We start from the raw sequence: 15,323 nt of genomic DNA, 5'->3' as shown, positions 1-15,323 counted from the left end.
TTTTGGTAGTACTCCTTCGGTTTTGCCTCAAAATAGGCCTCAGTTTCGGCGATCACCTCTTCATTGCAGCCACATTTTTTCCCTGCGAGCATCCTTTTGAGGTCTGAGAACAAGAAAAAGTCGCTGGGGGCCAGATCTGGAGAATACGGTGGGTGGGGAAGCAATTCGAAGCCCAATTCATGAATTTTTGCCATCGTGCTCAATGACTTGTGGCACGGTGCGTTGTCTTGGTGAAACAACACTTTTTTCTTCTTCATATGGGGCCGTTTTGCCGCGATTTCGACCTTCAAACGCTCCAATAACGCCATATAATAGTTACTGTTGATGGTTTTTCCCTTCTCAAGATAATCGATAAAAATTATTCCATGCGCATCCCAAAAAACAGAGGTCATTACTTTGCCAGCGGACTTTTGAGTCTTTCCACGCTTTGGAGACGGTTCACCGGTCGCTGTCCACTCAGCCGACTGTCGATTGGACTCAGGAGTGTAGTGATGGATCCATGTATCATCCACTGTCACATATCGACGGAAAAACTCAGGTGTATTACGAGCTAACAGCTGCAAACGCCGCTAAGAATCATCAAAACGTTGTTGTTTTTGGTCAAATGTGAGCTCGCGCGGCACCCATTTTGCACAGAGCTTCCGCATATCCAAATATTGATGAATGATATGACAAACATGTTCCTTTGATATCTTTAAGGCCTCTGCTATCTCAATCAACTTCATTTTACGGTCATTCAAAATCATTTTGTGGATTTTTTTGATGTTTTCGTCGGTAACCACCTCTTTCGGGCGTCTACTGCGTTCACCGTCCTCCGTGCTCATTTCACCACGCTTGAATTTTGCATACCAATCAATTATTGTTGATTTCCCTGAGGCAGAGTTCGGAAACTCATTATCAAGCCAAGTTTTTGCTTCCACCGTATTTTTTCCCTTCAGAAAACAGTATTTTATCAAAACACGAAATTCCTTTATTCCTTTTTTTCACAATAACAAACGTTGCTTCACAAAAGACGCTCTATCTCACAAACTAATTGACTTACATACGTCAAATTTTGACACGAATCATTTGAAGGTTGGTACTATATAAAAGTAATATGCATTTAATACTTGCGACGCCGGGGACTTATCAGCCAACCTGTTAAAAATATTGCACTTGGTAAGCGAAAGCACTCGTCGACAGTAAGTCATTATTTCCATGTAGAAGGTATTGCTGCGGGTAATGCGACAAGGGGGTTTTGGTAATGAGTTTTTCACCTCAACTACTCACCACGGTTTCCCAGGGTAGCTAGATAGATTTGATATCACTTGATAACATAACCAGGCAGACTTTACTTAAACGCCACATTGGACTATGGTATAAAATTGTCAAAAATGAACATTTCCAAAACTTGAAAAAGTTTGAAATTTTACTTCCGATTATAATTTATTAATGAAATAGGGAACAACCTGGCACTGTGAGTTCGTGCATGTTACAATAAAATGATCCACCAACCATCAACTAATACCTTAAGTCAATTTTCTAGTTGCTTCAATAAGTCATCCATCCAACCATTCACTTGTATCAAAAATCCTTCGTTTAAGTTTGTATTTTTTTAAAATTTTAATTCGTTAAAATTCGAGTGAGATATTTCATCTTATTTAACTATTTTCTTTAGTTTAACAAAAATTTTTTGTGATGTTCTCAAAATGAGACCACTTTCGAAGGTTAAATCTTCCGTCTTTGTGACGGGTAATATTTCAAAATTCTGTAATAGGGCAACAATTACAGCTTTCATTTCCAACATAGCAAATTTTTGACCTAGGAAAACAAAAAAAAAAATTGAAAACAAAAGTCAATAAACATCCAAAGATAACTCACCTATACAATTCCTTGACCCTGCACTAAAGGGGACAAATGCAAATGGATGTCTGCCGATGGAATTTTCAGCTAAAAATCTTTCTGGATTAAATGCCTCGGGATTAGGAAAATGTTTTGGATCTCTCATAATGTCATAGATATGAACATTTACTTGAGTATCAGCTGGTAATATGAGACCATTGATATGTGTTTCAGTAGTACATTTTCGAGCAATAAATGGTACCGAGGGATACAAACGTAGAGTTTCCTTCAAAACACATTCCAAGTATTCCATTTGATTAAAATCGAAAACAGTCAATGAAGAAAAATCACCTGTAGAAGCCGAACATTTAATCTTCAAATGTTTTTTGGGATATTTAGTTTTTATACCCTCCATCATAGGATGGGGGTATATTAACTTTGTCATTCCGTTTGTAACACATCGAAATATTGCTCTAAGACCCCATAAAGTATATATATTCTGGGTCGTGGTGAAATTCTGAGTCGATCTAAGCATGTCCGTCCGTCCGTCCGTCCGTCCGTCCGTCTGTTGAAATCACGCTAACTTCCGAACGAAACAAGCCATCGACTTGAAACTTGGCACAAGTAGTTGTTATCGATGTAGGTCGGATGGTATTGAAAATGGGCCATATCGGTCCACTTTTACGTATAGCCCCCATATAAAGGGATCCTCAGATTTGGCTTGTGGAGCCTCTAACAGAAGCCTATTTCATCCGAACCGGCTGAAATTTGGCATATGGTGTTGGTATATGGTCTCTAACAACCATGCAAAAATTGGTTCACATCGGTCCATAATTATATATAGCCCTCATATAAACCGATCCCCAGATTTGGCTTGTGGAGCCTCTAAGAGAAGCATATTTCATCCGATCCGGCTGAAATTTGGTACATGGTTTTGGTATATGGTCTCTAACAATCATGCAAAAATTGGTCCACATCGGTCCATAATTATATATATCCCCCATATAAACCGATCCCCAGATTTGGCTTGCGGAGCCTCAAAGAGAAGCAAATTGCAACCGATCCGGCTGAAATTTGGTACATGATGTTGGTATATGGTCTCTAACAACCATGCAAAAATTGGTCCACATCGGTCCATAATTATATATAGACCCCATATAAACCGATCCCCAGATTTGGCTTGCGGAGCCTCAAAGAGAAGCAAATTGCATCCGATCCGGCTGAAATTTGGTACATGGTATTGGTATATGGTCTCTAACAACCATGCAAAAATTGGTCCACATCGGTCCATAATTATATATAGCGGCCATATAAACCGATCCCCAGATTTGGGTTGCGGAGCCTCAAAGAGAAGCAAATTTCATCCGATCCGCCTGAAATTTGGTACATGATATTGTTATATGGTCTCTAATAACCATGCAAAAATTGGTCCACATCGGTTCATAATTATATATAGCCGCCATATAAACCGATCCCCAGATTTGGCTTGCGGAGCCTCAAAGAGAAGCAAATTTCATCCAATCCGGTTGTAATTTTGATCATGGTGTTAGTATATGATCTTTAACAACCGTGCCAGAATTGGTCCATATCGGTCCATAATTATATATAGCCCCCATATAAAACGTTCTCCAGATTTGACCTCCGGAGCCTCTTGGAGGAGCAAAATTCATCCGATCCGGTTCAAATTAGGAACGTGGTGTTAGTATATGGTCGCTAACAACCATACCAAAATTGATCCAATCACACAAAAATTGGTCCATATCGGTTCATAATCATGGTTGCCACTAGAGCCAAAAATAATCTACCAAAATTTTATTTATATGGAAAATTTTGTCAAAATTTTATTTCTAGAGAAAATTTTGTTAAAATTTTATTCGGTTCATAATAAAATTTTCATCATTGTCAAAATTTTATTTCTATAGAAAATTTTGTCAAAAGTGTATTTCTAGAGAAAATTTTCTTCAAATTTTATTCGGTTCATAATCATGGTTGCCACTCGAGCCAAAAATAATCTACCAAGATGTTATTTCTATAGAATATTTTGTCAAAAGTTTATTTCTATAGAATATTTTATTTCTGTAGCAATTTTTGTCAAAATTTTCTTTCTATATAAAATTTTGTCAAAATTTTTATTTCTATAGAAAATTTTGTGAAAATTTTATTTCTATAGAAAATTTTGTTAAAATTTTATTTCTGTAGGAAATTTTGTCAAAATTTTATGTCTACTTTGTCAAAATGAATTATATACGTATTGGATCGATCTTTTTTGATTTAATATATACCACGTATGGACTAACATACAATTTAGAAGATGGTGTTAGGAGGTTTTAAGATACCTTGCCATCGGCAAGCGTTACCGCAACTTAAGTAATTCGATTGTGGATGGCAGTGTTTAGAAGAACATTCTACGCATTCCACGATGGAGGGTACATAAGCTTCGGCCTGGCCGAACTTACGGCCGTATATACTTGTTTTTTACTTATTACCTATATTGGCTATTTCTTGACGACATTTCTTTTGAACTTCTGGATGTAGGGCCAAATTCATTATTGTGAATATTAAACCAGCCGATGTGGTATCATAACCTTCGAACATAAAGGTATTGACTTCATCACATATGCCTTCATGGTCAATATTACCCAGGGATTCTTCATACAGCAATGTGTCCAACATAGCATAACGCTTCTTTTTACCAAATTCATCGCTGTAAAGAAAAAAACATTATTTATTTAGGTTTGGAAAAACTAAAAAATATTTTGTATGATATGGGAAAAGAAGTTATTTGATAAGATTTTGACTGGCTTGTGTTTCAAACAATGCACATTGTCTTTAGATTAAAAGTGTTATATTCAAATTATAACACTTTAATTTAAAAGTGTTATAATATATCGAAATTTAATCCATTAGAAATTCCAATATTTTTAGCATCAGAAAATGAGTATACAAGAAATATGGATAGAATAGACATCATTAAGTTTAAAAGTGGTCTATTCGAATTAAAACACGTTAAGTTATGAAAGACTTCAATTGTAGGCAAAAATAATGGATTTCTTGTTACTCCTCGTGATATTTGGACTTACGTATTATTTGCATACTCGTCTTGCTGTTCTTTCTTCAGTTGATATTCAATACGCTTCTTTTCAATTATTCTACTGCTAAAATCGGTAGCAATTTTCAAATCATGCTTATGTTTCTTATATCTTCCAAAAAATTTAAATACTAGCTCATTATACATAAGAGGATTATTAAGTCTTTCGAGAATAACCTCTTCAATGTCGTGAATTGTTTTACGATATTGGACACTACCACTCTGATCATCAAGACTAACACCCAATGCCGTTTCTGAAATGAAAGAATATTTTTTGAAATATATTATAAATCATTTACACTTTTTTAACTCATTACCAATAACATTATTTAAAGTGAATTCAGTGACAATATCATTTACTTCGATTTCTTCTTTGGGTAAACTCTGCAATTTCTTTAAAAGTTTTAGGCTTTCCTCTCTGAAAGAAATACACAAATATTATTATTTGTATTTACATTTAATTAATTATTTTTTTTTTCAAAGAAGTTATACAGATATAAAAGAAAAAATTTTCTATAGAAAAAAATTTTGACAAAATTTTTGAAATACACAATATTTATTATTGTATTTATATTTAATTTATTTTAAATTAAAATTAAAACATATCAGACGGACATAAAATTTTCTCAAAATTTCCTATAAAAATGAAATTTTCTCAAAATTTCCCATAGAAATTTCATTTTGAGAAAATTCCCTATAGAACTTTCATTATGAGAAAATTCCCTATAGAAATTTCATTTTGAGAAAATTTCCCATAGAAATGAAATTTTGAGAAATTTCCCTATAGAAATTTCATTTTGAGAGAATTTCCTATAGAAATGCAATTTTGAGAAAAATTCCTGTAGAAATGAAATTTTTAAACAAAATTCGCAGAGAAATTAAATTTTGAGAAAATTTCCTATAGAAATGAAATTTTGAGAAAATTTCCTATAGAAATGAAGTTTTGAGAAAATTTCCTATAGAAATGAAATTATGAGGAAATTTGCTATAGAAATAAAATTTTAACAAAATTTCCTCTAGATATGAAATTTAGAACAATTTTGGGAAAATTTGCTATAAACATAAAATTATGAGAAAATTTTCTATAGAAATAAAAAAATGACAAAATTTCCTATAGAATAGCAATTTTAGGCCTTCCTCTCTGAAAGAAATACACAATTTTTATTATTGTATTTAAATTTAATTTATTTTAAATTAAAAAAAAAAGATCAGACGGATATAAAAATTTCCCAACATTTCTATAGAAATGAAATTTTGAAAAAATATATAAAAATGAATTTTTGATAAAACTTCGCAGAGAAATTAAATTTTTGACAAATACGAAATTTTGATCAAAATGTCCAATAGAAATGAAAGTGTGAGAAAATTTCCTATAGAAATGAAATTTTGAGAAAATTTCCTATGGAGATGAAATTTTGACAAAATTTTCTATAGAAATGAAATTTTGAGAAAATTTCCTATGGGGATGAAATTTTGACAAAATTTGCTATAGAAATGAAATTTTGAAACAATATGTCATAGAAATGAAATTTTGAGAAAATATTCTATAGAAATCAAATTTTGACAAAATTTCCTCTAGAAATGAAATTTTTGAGAAAATTTTCTATAGAAATGATATTTTTACAAAATTTTCTATAGAAATAAAAAAAAAGTTTGCTATTGAAATTAAATTTTGAAAAAAAAAAAATTCTATAGAAATGAAATTGTGAGAAAAATTTCTATAGAAATGAAATTTTGACAAAATTTTCTATAGAAATGAAATTTCGAGAAAATTTCCTATAGAAATAAAATTTTGAGAAAATTTCCTATTGAAATTAAATTATGAGAAAATTTTCTATAGAAATGAAATTTAAAAAAAAATCCTCGGGAAATGAAATTTTTGAAAAAAAATTCTATAGATACGAAATTTTGACAAAATTTCTTATAGAAATTTTTTTACAAAATTTTCTATAGAAATGAAAAAAAAATTTGCTATTGAAATGAAATTTTGAAAAAAAATGTCCAATAGAAATGAACTTGTGAGCAAATTTCCTATAGAAATGGAGTTTTTGAGAAAATTTCCTATATATATGAACTTGTGACAAAATTTTCTATAGAAATGAAATTTCGAGAAAATTTCCTATAGAAATGAAATTTTGACAAAATTTGCTATAGAAATGAAATTTTTAAAAAAAGATGTTATAGAAATGAAATTTTGAAAAAAATCCTATAGAAATGAAATTGTGAGAAAAATTTCTATAGAAATGAAATTTTGATAAAAATTTCCTCTAGAAATGACATTTTTGAAAGAGTTTCCTAATGAAATGAAATTTTGACAAAATTTCCTGTAGATATGAAATTTTGACAAAATTTTCCATACAAATGAAATTTTGAGAAAATTTCCTATAGAAATAAAATGAATTTTTTGAGAAAATTTCGTATAGAAATGAAATTTTGACAAAATTTCGTATAGATATGAAATTTTGACAAAATTTCGTATAGAAATGAAATTTTGACAAAATTTCGTATAGAAATGCAATTTTGACAAAATTTCCTATAGAAATGAAATTTTGACAAAATTTCCTATAGAAATGAAATTTTGACAAAATTTCCTATAGAAATGAAATTTTGACAAAATTTCGTATAGCAATGAAATTTTGACAAAATTTCCTATAGAAATGAAATTTTGACAAAATTTCGTATAGCAATGAAATTTTGACAAAATTTCCTATAGAAATGAAATTTTGACAAAATTTCCTATAGAAATGAAATTTTGACAAAATTTCCTATAGAAATGAAATTTTGACAAAATTTCCTATAGAAATGAAATTTTAACAAAATTTCGTATAGCAATGAAATTTTGATTAAATTTCCTATAGAAATGAAATTTTGACAAAATTTCCTATAGAAATGAAATTTTGACAAAATTTCCTATAGAAATGAAATTTTGACAAAATTTCCTATAGAATTGAAATTTTGACAAAATTTCCTATAGAAATGAAATTTTGACAAAATTTCCTATAGGAATGAAATTTTGACAAAATTTCGTATAGAAATGAAATTTTGACAAAATTTCGTATAGAAATGAAATTTTGACAAAATTTCGTATAGCAATGAAATTTTGACAAAATTTCTTATAGTAATGAAATTTTGACAAAATTTCCTAATGAAATGAAGTTTTGACAAAATTTCCTATAGAAATGAAATTTTGACAAAATTTCCTATAGAAATGAAATTTTGACAAAAGTTCCTATAGTAATGAAATTTTGACAAAATTTCCATAGATATGAAATTTTGAAAAAATTTCCTTTAGAAATGAAATTTTGACAAAATTTCCTTTAGAAATGAAATTTTGACAAAATTTCCTATAGAAATGAAATTTTGACAAAATTTCCTATAGAAATGAAATGTTGACAAAATTTCCTATAGAAATGAAATTTTGACAAAATTTTCTATAGAAATGAAATTTTGACAAAATTTCCTATAGAATTGAAATTTTGACAAAATTTCCTATAGAATTGAAATTTTGACAAAATTTCTTATAGAAATGAAATTTTGACAAAATTTCCTATAGAATTGAAATTTTGACAAAATTTCCTATAGAAATGAAATTTTGACAAAATTTCCTATAGAAATGAAATTTTGACAAAATTTCCTATAGAATTAAAATTTTGACAAAGTTTCCTATAGAAGTGAAATTTTGACTAAATTTCGTATAGCAATGAAATTTTGACAAAATTTCCTATAGAAATGAAATTTTGACAAAATTTCCTATAGAAATGAAATTTTGACAAAATTTCCTATAGAAATGAAATTTTGACAAAATTTCCTATAGAATTGAAATTTTGACAAAATTTCCTATAGAATTGAAATTTTGACAAAATTTCCTATAGAATTGAAATTTTGACAAAATTTCCTATAGAATTGAAATTTTGACAAAATTTCCTATAGAAATGAAATTTTGACAAAATTTCCTATAGAAATGAAATTTTGACAAAATTTCCTATAGAAATGAAATTTTGACAAAATTTCCTATAGAAATGAAATTTTGACAAAATTTCCTATAGAAATGAAATTTTGACAAAATTTCCTATAGGAATGAAATTTTGACAAAATTTCGTATAGAAATGAAATTTTGACAAAATTTCGTATAGAAATGACATTTTGACAAAATTTCGTATAGCAATGAAATTTTGACAAAAGTTCCTATAGTAATGAAATTTTGACAAAATTTCCATAGATATGAAATTTTGAAAAAATTTCCTTTAGAAATGAAATTTTGACAAAATTTCCTTTAGAAATGAAATTTTGACAAAATTTCCTATAGAAATGAAATTTTGACAAAATTTCCTATAGAAATGAAATGTTGACAAAATTTCCTATAGAAATGAAATTTTGACAAAATTTTCTATAGAAATGAAATTTTGACAAAATTTTCTATAGAAATGAAATTTTGACAAAATTTCCTATAGAATTGAAATTTTGACAAAATTTCCTACATAATTGAAATTTTGACAAAATTTCTTATAGAAATGAAATTTTGACAAAATTTCCTATAGAATTGAAATTTTGACAAAATTTCCTATAGAAATGAAATTTTGACAAAATTTCCTATAGAAATGAAATTTTGACAAAATTTCCTATAGAATTAAAATTTTGACAAAGTTTCCTATAGAAGTGAAATTTTGACTAAATTTCGTATAGCAATGAAATTTTGACAAAATTTCCTATAGAAATGAAATTTTGACAAAATTTCCTATAGAAATGAAATTTTGACAAAATTTCGTATAGAAATGAAATTTTGACAAAATTTCCTATAGAATTGAAATTTTGACAAAATTTCCTATAGAATTGAAATTTTGACAAAATTTCCTATAGAATTGAAATTTTGACAAAATTTCCTATAGAATTGAAATTTTGACAAAATTTCCTATAGAAATGAAATTTTGACAAAATTTCCTATAGAAATGAAATTTTGACAAAATTTCCTATAGAAATGAAATTTTGACAAAATTTCCTATAGAAATGAAATTTTGACAAAATTTCCTATAGAAATGAAATTTTGACAAAATTTCCTATAGGAATGAAATTTTGACAAAATTTCGTATAGAAATGAAATTTTGACAAAATTTCGTATAGAAATGACATTTTGACAAAATTTCGTATAGCAATGAAATTTTGACAAAAGTTCCTATAGTAATGAAATTTTGACAAAATTTCCATAGATATGAAATTTTGAAAAAATTTCCTTTAGAAATGAAATTTTGACAAAATTTCCTTTAGAAATGAAATTTTGACAAAATTTCCTATAGAAATGAAATTTTGACAAAATTTCCTATAGAAATGAAATGTTGACAAAATTTCCTATAGAAATGAAATTTTGACAAAATTTTCTATAGAAATGAAATTTTGACAAAATTTCCTATAGAATTGAAATTTTGACAAAATTTCCTATAGAATTGAAATTTTGACAAAATTTCTTATAGAAATGAAATTTTGACAAAATTTCCTATAGAATTGAAATTTTGACAAAATTTCCTATAGAAATGAAATTTTGACAAAATTTCCTATAGAAATGAAATTTTGACAAAATTTCCTATAGAATTAAAATTTTGACAAAGTTTCCTATAGAAGTGAAATTTTGACTAAATTTCGTATAGCAATGAAATTTTGACAAAATTTCCTATAGAAATGAATTTTTGACAAAATTTCCTATAGAAATGAAATTTTGACAAAATTTCCTATAGAAATGAAATTTTGACAAAATTTCCTATAGAATTGAAATTTTGACAAAATTTCCTATAGAATTGAAATTTTGACAAAATTTCCTATAGAATTGAAATTTTGACAAAATTTCCTATAGAATTGAAATTTTGACAAAATTTCCTATAGAATTGAAATTTTGACAAAATTTCCTATAGAAATGAAATTTTGACAAAATTTCCTATAGAAATGAAATTTTGACAAAATTTCCTATAGAAATGAAATTTTGACAAAATTTCCTATAGAAATGAAATTTTGACAAAATTTGCTATAAAAATGAATTTACTAGTCCAAAAGTCGCTAACCTTTTCAATGAAGTTGTTTTGTACTAATAAGTGGGTATTTTTATACGAAAACGAAATTTGTTGGATAAAAGTCAAATATGTTTAAAAATAGAAGATGTCTCCCAACACGTTATTTTACATATTTTCTGTTTGAAGGCGATTCAGGATTTAGAAAGTGAAGTTGTTGTGTTAACACGTTTATAAAGGACTTTGATGGCACATGAACAAAATAAAATAACGAATAAATTATTTCATTTGTTTCCCAGTATCAAGTACGTAAAATTCGAATTTGAAAGGGAATTTTGTCCTTATTTATATTATCCGCTTCTTTGGCTCGGAATCAATACGAAAATCATTGGTGTAGAGACAATTTCTTTGAAAACGGACCATTATTTTTTTTTCAGTGCACTACAACATTAAATCTATCTGAAAGTTCAAAGTTTATAACTGCACCCAGCAAAAAAATTTGGAAGTTCTTCCAAGAGCACAACTTTAAAACACTTCCAGAAGATGCACTTCCAATGATGTTCTTTATTTTAACTACCCAGGAAGTTCTTTTAATTCAATATTTTATAACTTGGTTTTTTCATACTTTTAATGGGTAATTTAAACTTTTTTTGTATCAAATAGTTTAAAAACAGAGTAAGAATTCATAAAATGGTACAAATCATTGAAATTTTGTACAAAAAAATGCTAAATCCAATATGAAAAAATTGTGTATTTTTGAAAATATTTGATGTCAAACGTTTCCGACAGCGTTAGATCCATTAAAAATTATAAAAATATTTATTTGACAAAATATCGCAGAATTTTCTAATTTACATCCAAAACATTGAATTCGGATCACACCTAAAGAAGTGATACAAATTCAGTGCAACGGCTGTTGAAATGGAGGACTTCCGTCTTATGACAAGCCCACACTGAAAAAAATATTGTCGTGAGGTCAAAGATTTCATGTCTTTAAAATACGAATACAAATTTTGCTTAGCATAGAAGACGCATTTCTCTAAAATAAAATTATTTTCCTTGTCCAAAAGTCGATAAACTTTTCAATGAAGTCATATTGTCCTTATAATTAAGTGATTTGACTTAAAAATGGGTATCTTAACATGAAAGAAAAAATTTATAGGCTAAGGTCAACTTGACTTTAATAATTCAGAAAAATTCTTTAAATTTAATGAAATTGTCTTTAAATTTGTTGTCTTTTTGCATCTTGACTACAAAGTAAAAAATCGTTCAAATATAGGACATGTTTTTCAAAACTTTATTTTAAAGAAGTTTTTTACTTCAAACATAGCATAATTTCTACCGGAACTCGAGTCCTAATTTGGAAAATAAAGTTGCAGTTAACTCGTTTTTAAAGGACTTTGATAGCATATGAAGAAAAAAAGCTGAGAAAGCGAAAAATTAAAATTTGCTTCCTAGAAGCAAGTACACAAAACCTAAATTTAAAAGAGAATTGTGTCTTAAAAGTATCCTTACTTGTATTCTCCGCTTCTTTGGCTCGGAATCAATACCAAATTTTTTAAAGTAAAGACAAAATCTTTGGAACCGAGTATGCTTTTTTTTCAATGCATGTTAAATTCATCGCTTCTGTGTCATTTTTGCACCACTTCCGGATCCAAAAAGAACATTTTCATTACTTTTTGGGGACGCTTTTTTTTGCTGGGATGATTAATTGAAAAGAAAAGCAATTCATCCTAATTTAAATATTTCGAAAATTTTTATTCGAAAATATTTATTTTTTTTTAAATTGTCTATTAAGAACCACATATATCATGTGTTCGCACTTACTTGAAAATAACGTTAAATGTTTGCAAAACATTAAAATGAAAAGCTGGTGTTAAAAGTTTTCGCCTGTGAAACCACTTCCGATCTAAAAAAATATTTAGAAAAACTCTCATCAATGTAATGCACACAGCTTCTGTAAAAGATCTTACCGGAGCTAATGAGCAGACCATCACCCAGAAACTTTTTTACTAAATCGTACGGGGGCGATTTTTCCAGCATTGTTGTATTTTGAAACACCGCTGCTGAATCTTCCGCCGTTACAATATTACACATAGGAGCCATCAAGAAATATAGCAAATAGCTTTTCCCTTTGGCATAATGATAATTTTTGCGCGTATATGTAAAAAGTTTGCCTAGAATAATGAAATATTTGATTTGATTTAATATAAATTAGTTTTAGTTTTACTGGTCTCTAAAGATATTGTAATCCATAAGAAAATCATTATAAATCCATACCTGCTGTCATATTAAGTAAATCAAAATTATTCCCAAATTTGGGATAAATTCCAGGTATAACACAAATTTCATTTTCTCCATTTTCACATCGAATTCGTTTGCAGAGACATGAAATGAAATATTCTTCATTTAGTTTATAAAGAAATAGCGCTAAAAAAGTTATAGCTATAATTATAAGCCACATTTGTGATTCGTGATTCGTCTCTAAAAATACTAAGAATATTGTCACTTTAAATTCCCGATCTATACTAAAGTAGTATTTTATATTTTATTTAGTTAAATGTGAATTCACTTAGACCGTCTGCAAAGTGATAGCCTCTTTCTCTATACTAATTACAATCTTAATCCGCAACACTTTTACAATATTTTGTTATGAATTGCATTTTTTTTAAATATGTAAATGCCAATCTTCCAGCTCGATGATTAGAAATAATTGAATACTAAATCAAAATAATCGATAATAGCACTAACATGTTAAAACCTACTATTAATGAAAGCTTCTTTAAATGGTAAATTATACTTTATTAAATGTCATTTTTTTATAAATAGAAACCTACGGGAAATTGATCATTACGAAGTCATTGCACTCTCGTACTTGAACTACATCAATACAAAATGTATACATTCTTTCTAAATTGTTGTTTGTAAAGAATATTTAATGAATTGTTAACAACAGTATACTAAAAACAAGTAAGGAAAGTCTAAAGTCAGGCGGGGCCGACTATATTATACCCTGCACCACTTTGTAGATCTAAATTTTCGATACCATATCACATCCGTCAAATGTGTTGGGGGCTATATATAAAGGTTTGTCCCAAATACATACATTTAAATATCACTCGATCTGGACAGAATTTGATAGACTTCTACAAAATCTGTAGACTCAAAATTTAAGTCGGCTAATGCACTAGGGTGGAACACAATGTTAGTAAAAAAATATGGGAAACATTTAAATGTGAAGCAATTTTAAGGAAACTTCGCAAAAGTTTATTTATGATTTATCGCTCGATATACATGTATTAGAAGTTTGGGAAAATTAGAGTCATTTTTACAACTTTTCGACTAAACAGTGGCGATTTTACAAGGAAAATGTTGGTATTTTGACCATTTTTGTCGAAATCAGAAAAACATATATATGGTAGCTATATCTAAATCTGAACCGATTTCAACCAAATTTGGCACGCATAGCTACAATGCTAATTCTACTTCCTGTGCAAAATTTCAATTAAATCTGAGTTAAAAATTGGCCTCTGTGGTCATATGAGTGTAAATCGGGCGAAAGCTATATATGGGAGATATATCTAGATCTGAAGCGATTTCAACCAAATTTGGCACGCATAGCTACAATGCTAATTCTACTCCCTGTGCAAAATTTCAACTAAATCGGAGCAAAAAATTGGCCTCTGTGGTCATATGAGTGTAAATCGGGCGAAAGCTATATATGGGAGATATATCTAAATCTGAACCGATTTCAACCAAATTTGGCACGCATAGCTACAATGTTAATTCTACTTCCTGTGCAAAATTTCAACTAAATCGGAGTTAAAAATTGGCCTCTATGGTCATATGAGTGTAAATCGGGCGAAAGCTATATATGGGAGATATATCTAAATCTGAAGCGATTTCAACCAAATTTGGCACGCATAGCTACAATGCTAATTCTACTCCCTGTGCAAAATTTCAATTAAATCGGAGTTAAAAATTGGCCTCTATGTTCATATGAATGTAAATCGGGCGAAAGCTATATATGGGAGATATATCTAAATCTGAACCGATTTCAACCAAATTTGGCACGCATAGCTACAATGCTGATTCTACTCCCTGTGCAAAATTTCAACTAAATCGGAGCAAAAAATTGGCCTCTGTGGTCATATGAGTGTAAATCGGGCGAAAGCTATATATGGTAGCTATATCTAAATCTGAACCGATTTCAACCAAATTTAGCACGCATAGCTATAATGCTAATTCTACTCCCTGTTCAAAATTTCAATTAAATCGGAGTAAAAGATTGGCAACTGTAATCATATGAGTGTAAAGGATGATACGGTCAAAATTTGGTCAAGGGAAAACGCGTGTAAATCGGTGAAATCGTTTATTTAAAAAATCAAATTAAATTTCTTTTTCAAGTTCAATTAGTATAA

The 15,323-nt window shown here is 28.8% G+C and overlaps 2 protein-coding genes across 2 annotated transcripts in view; one reads left to right on the top strand and one right to left on the bottom strand.

Annotated features, from left to right (window-relative positions):
* tkv (serine/threonine receptor kinase thickveins) overlaps positions 1-15,323 on the top strand; it is a 671,465-nt gene that overhangs the window by 46,909 nt on the left and 609,233 nt on the right. The gene's annotated exons all lie outside the window — the stretch shown is intronic.
* On the bottom strand, positions 1,578-13,499 carry LOC142226783 (putative cytochrome P450 4ac1). The gene is made up of 8 exons (XM_075296992.1): positions 13,183-13,499; positions 12,876-13,079; positions 12,730-12,811; positions 5,227-5,327; positions 4,902-5,163; positions 4,308-4,525; positions 1,861-2,172; positions 1,578-1,800 (listed from the first exon to the last, which is right to left on the bottom strand). Exons 1-8 carry the CDS (start codon positions 13,364-13,366, stop codon positions 1,637-1,639), a joined length of 1,527 nt encoding a protein of 508 aa, XP_075153107.1. The 5' UTR covers positions 13,367-13,499; the 3' UTR covers positions 1,578-1,636.

The sequence above is a fragment of the Haematobia irritans genome, chromosome 2 (genome assembly GCF_050003625.1).
Source record: "Haematobia irritans isolate KBUSLIRL chromosome 2, ASM5000362v1, whole genome shotgun sequence".
NCBI lineage: Eukaryota > Metazoa > Arthropoda > Insecta > Diptera > Muscidae > Haematobia > Haematobia irritans.
Note: the sequence above shows the minus strand (reverse complement) of the source record. Positions and strands in the feature narration are given on the sequence as shown.

Bases quoted from the DNA above. Each gene is read 5' to 3' on its own strand.
- LOC142226783 (XM_075296992.1), bottom strand. From the start codon at position 13,366: ATGTGGCTTATAATTATAGCTATAACTTTTTTAGCGCTATTTCTTTAT. The intron at 4,526-4,901 runs GTAAGTCCAAAT...TTTTCTTTACAG, and splicing joins GACGAGTATGCAAATAATAC to CGATGAATTTGGTAAAAAGA. The intron at 1,801-1,860 runs GTGAGTTATCTT...TTGTTTTCCTAG, and splicing joins AGGGTCAAGGAATTGTATAG to GTCAAAAATTTGCTATGTTG.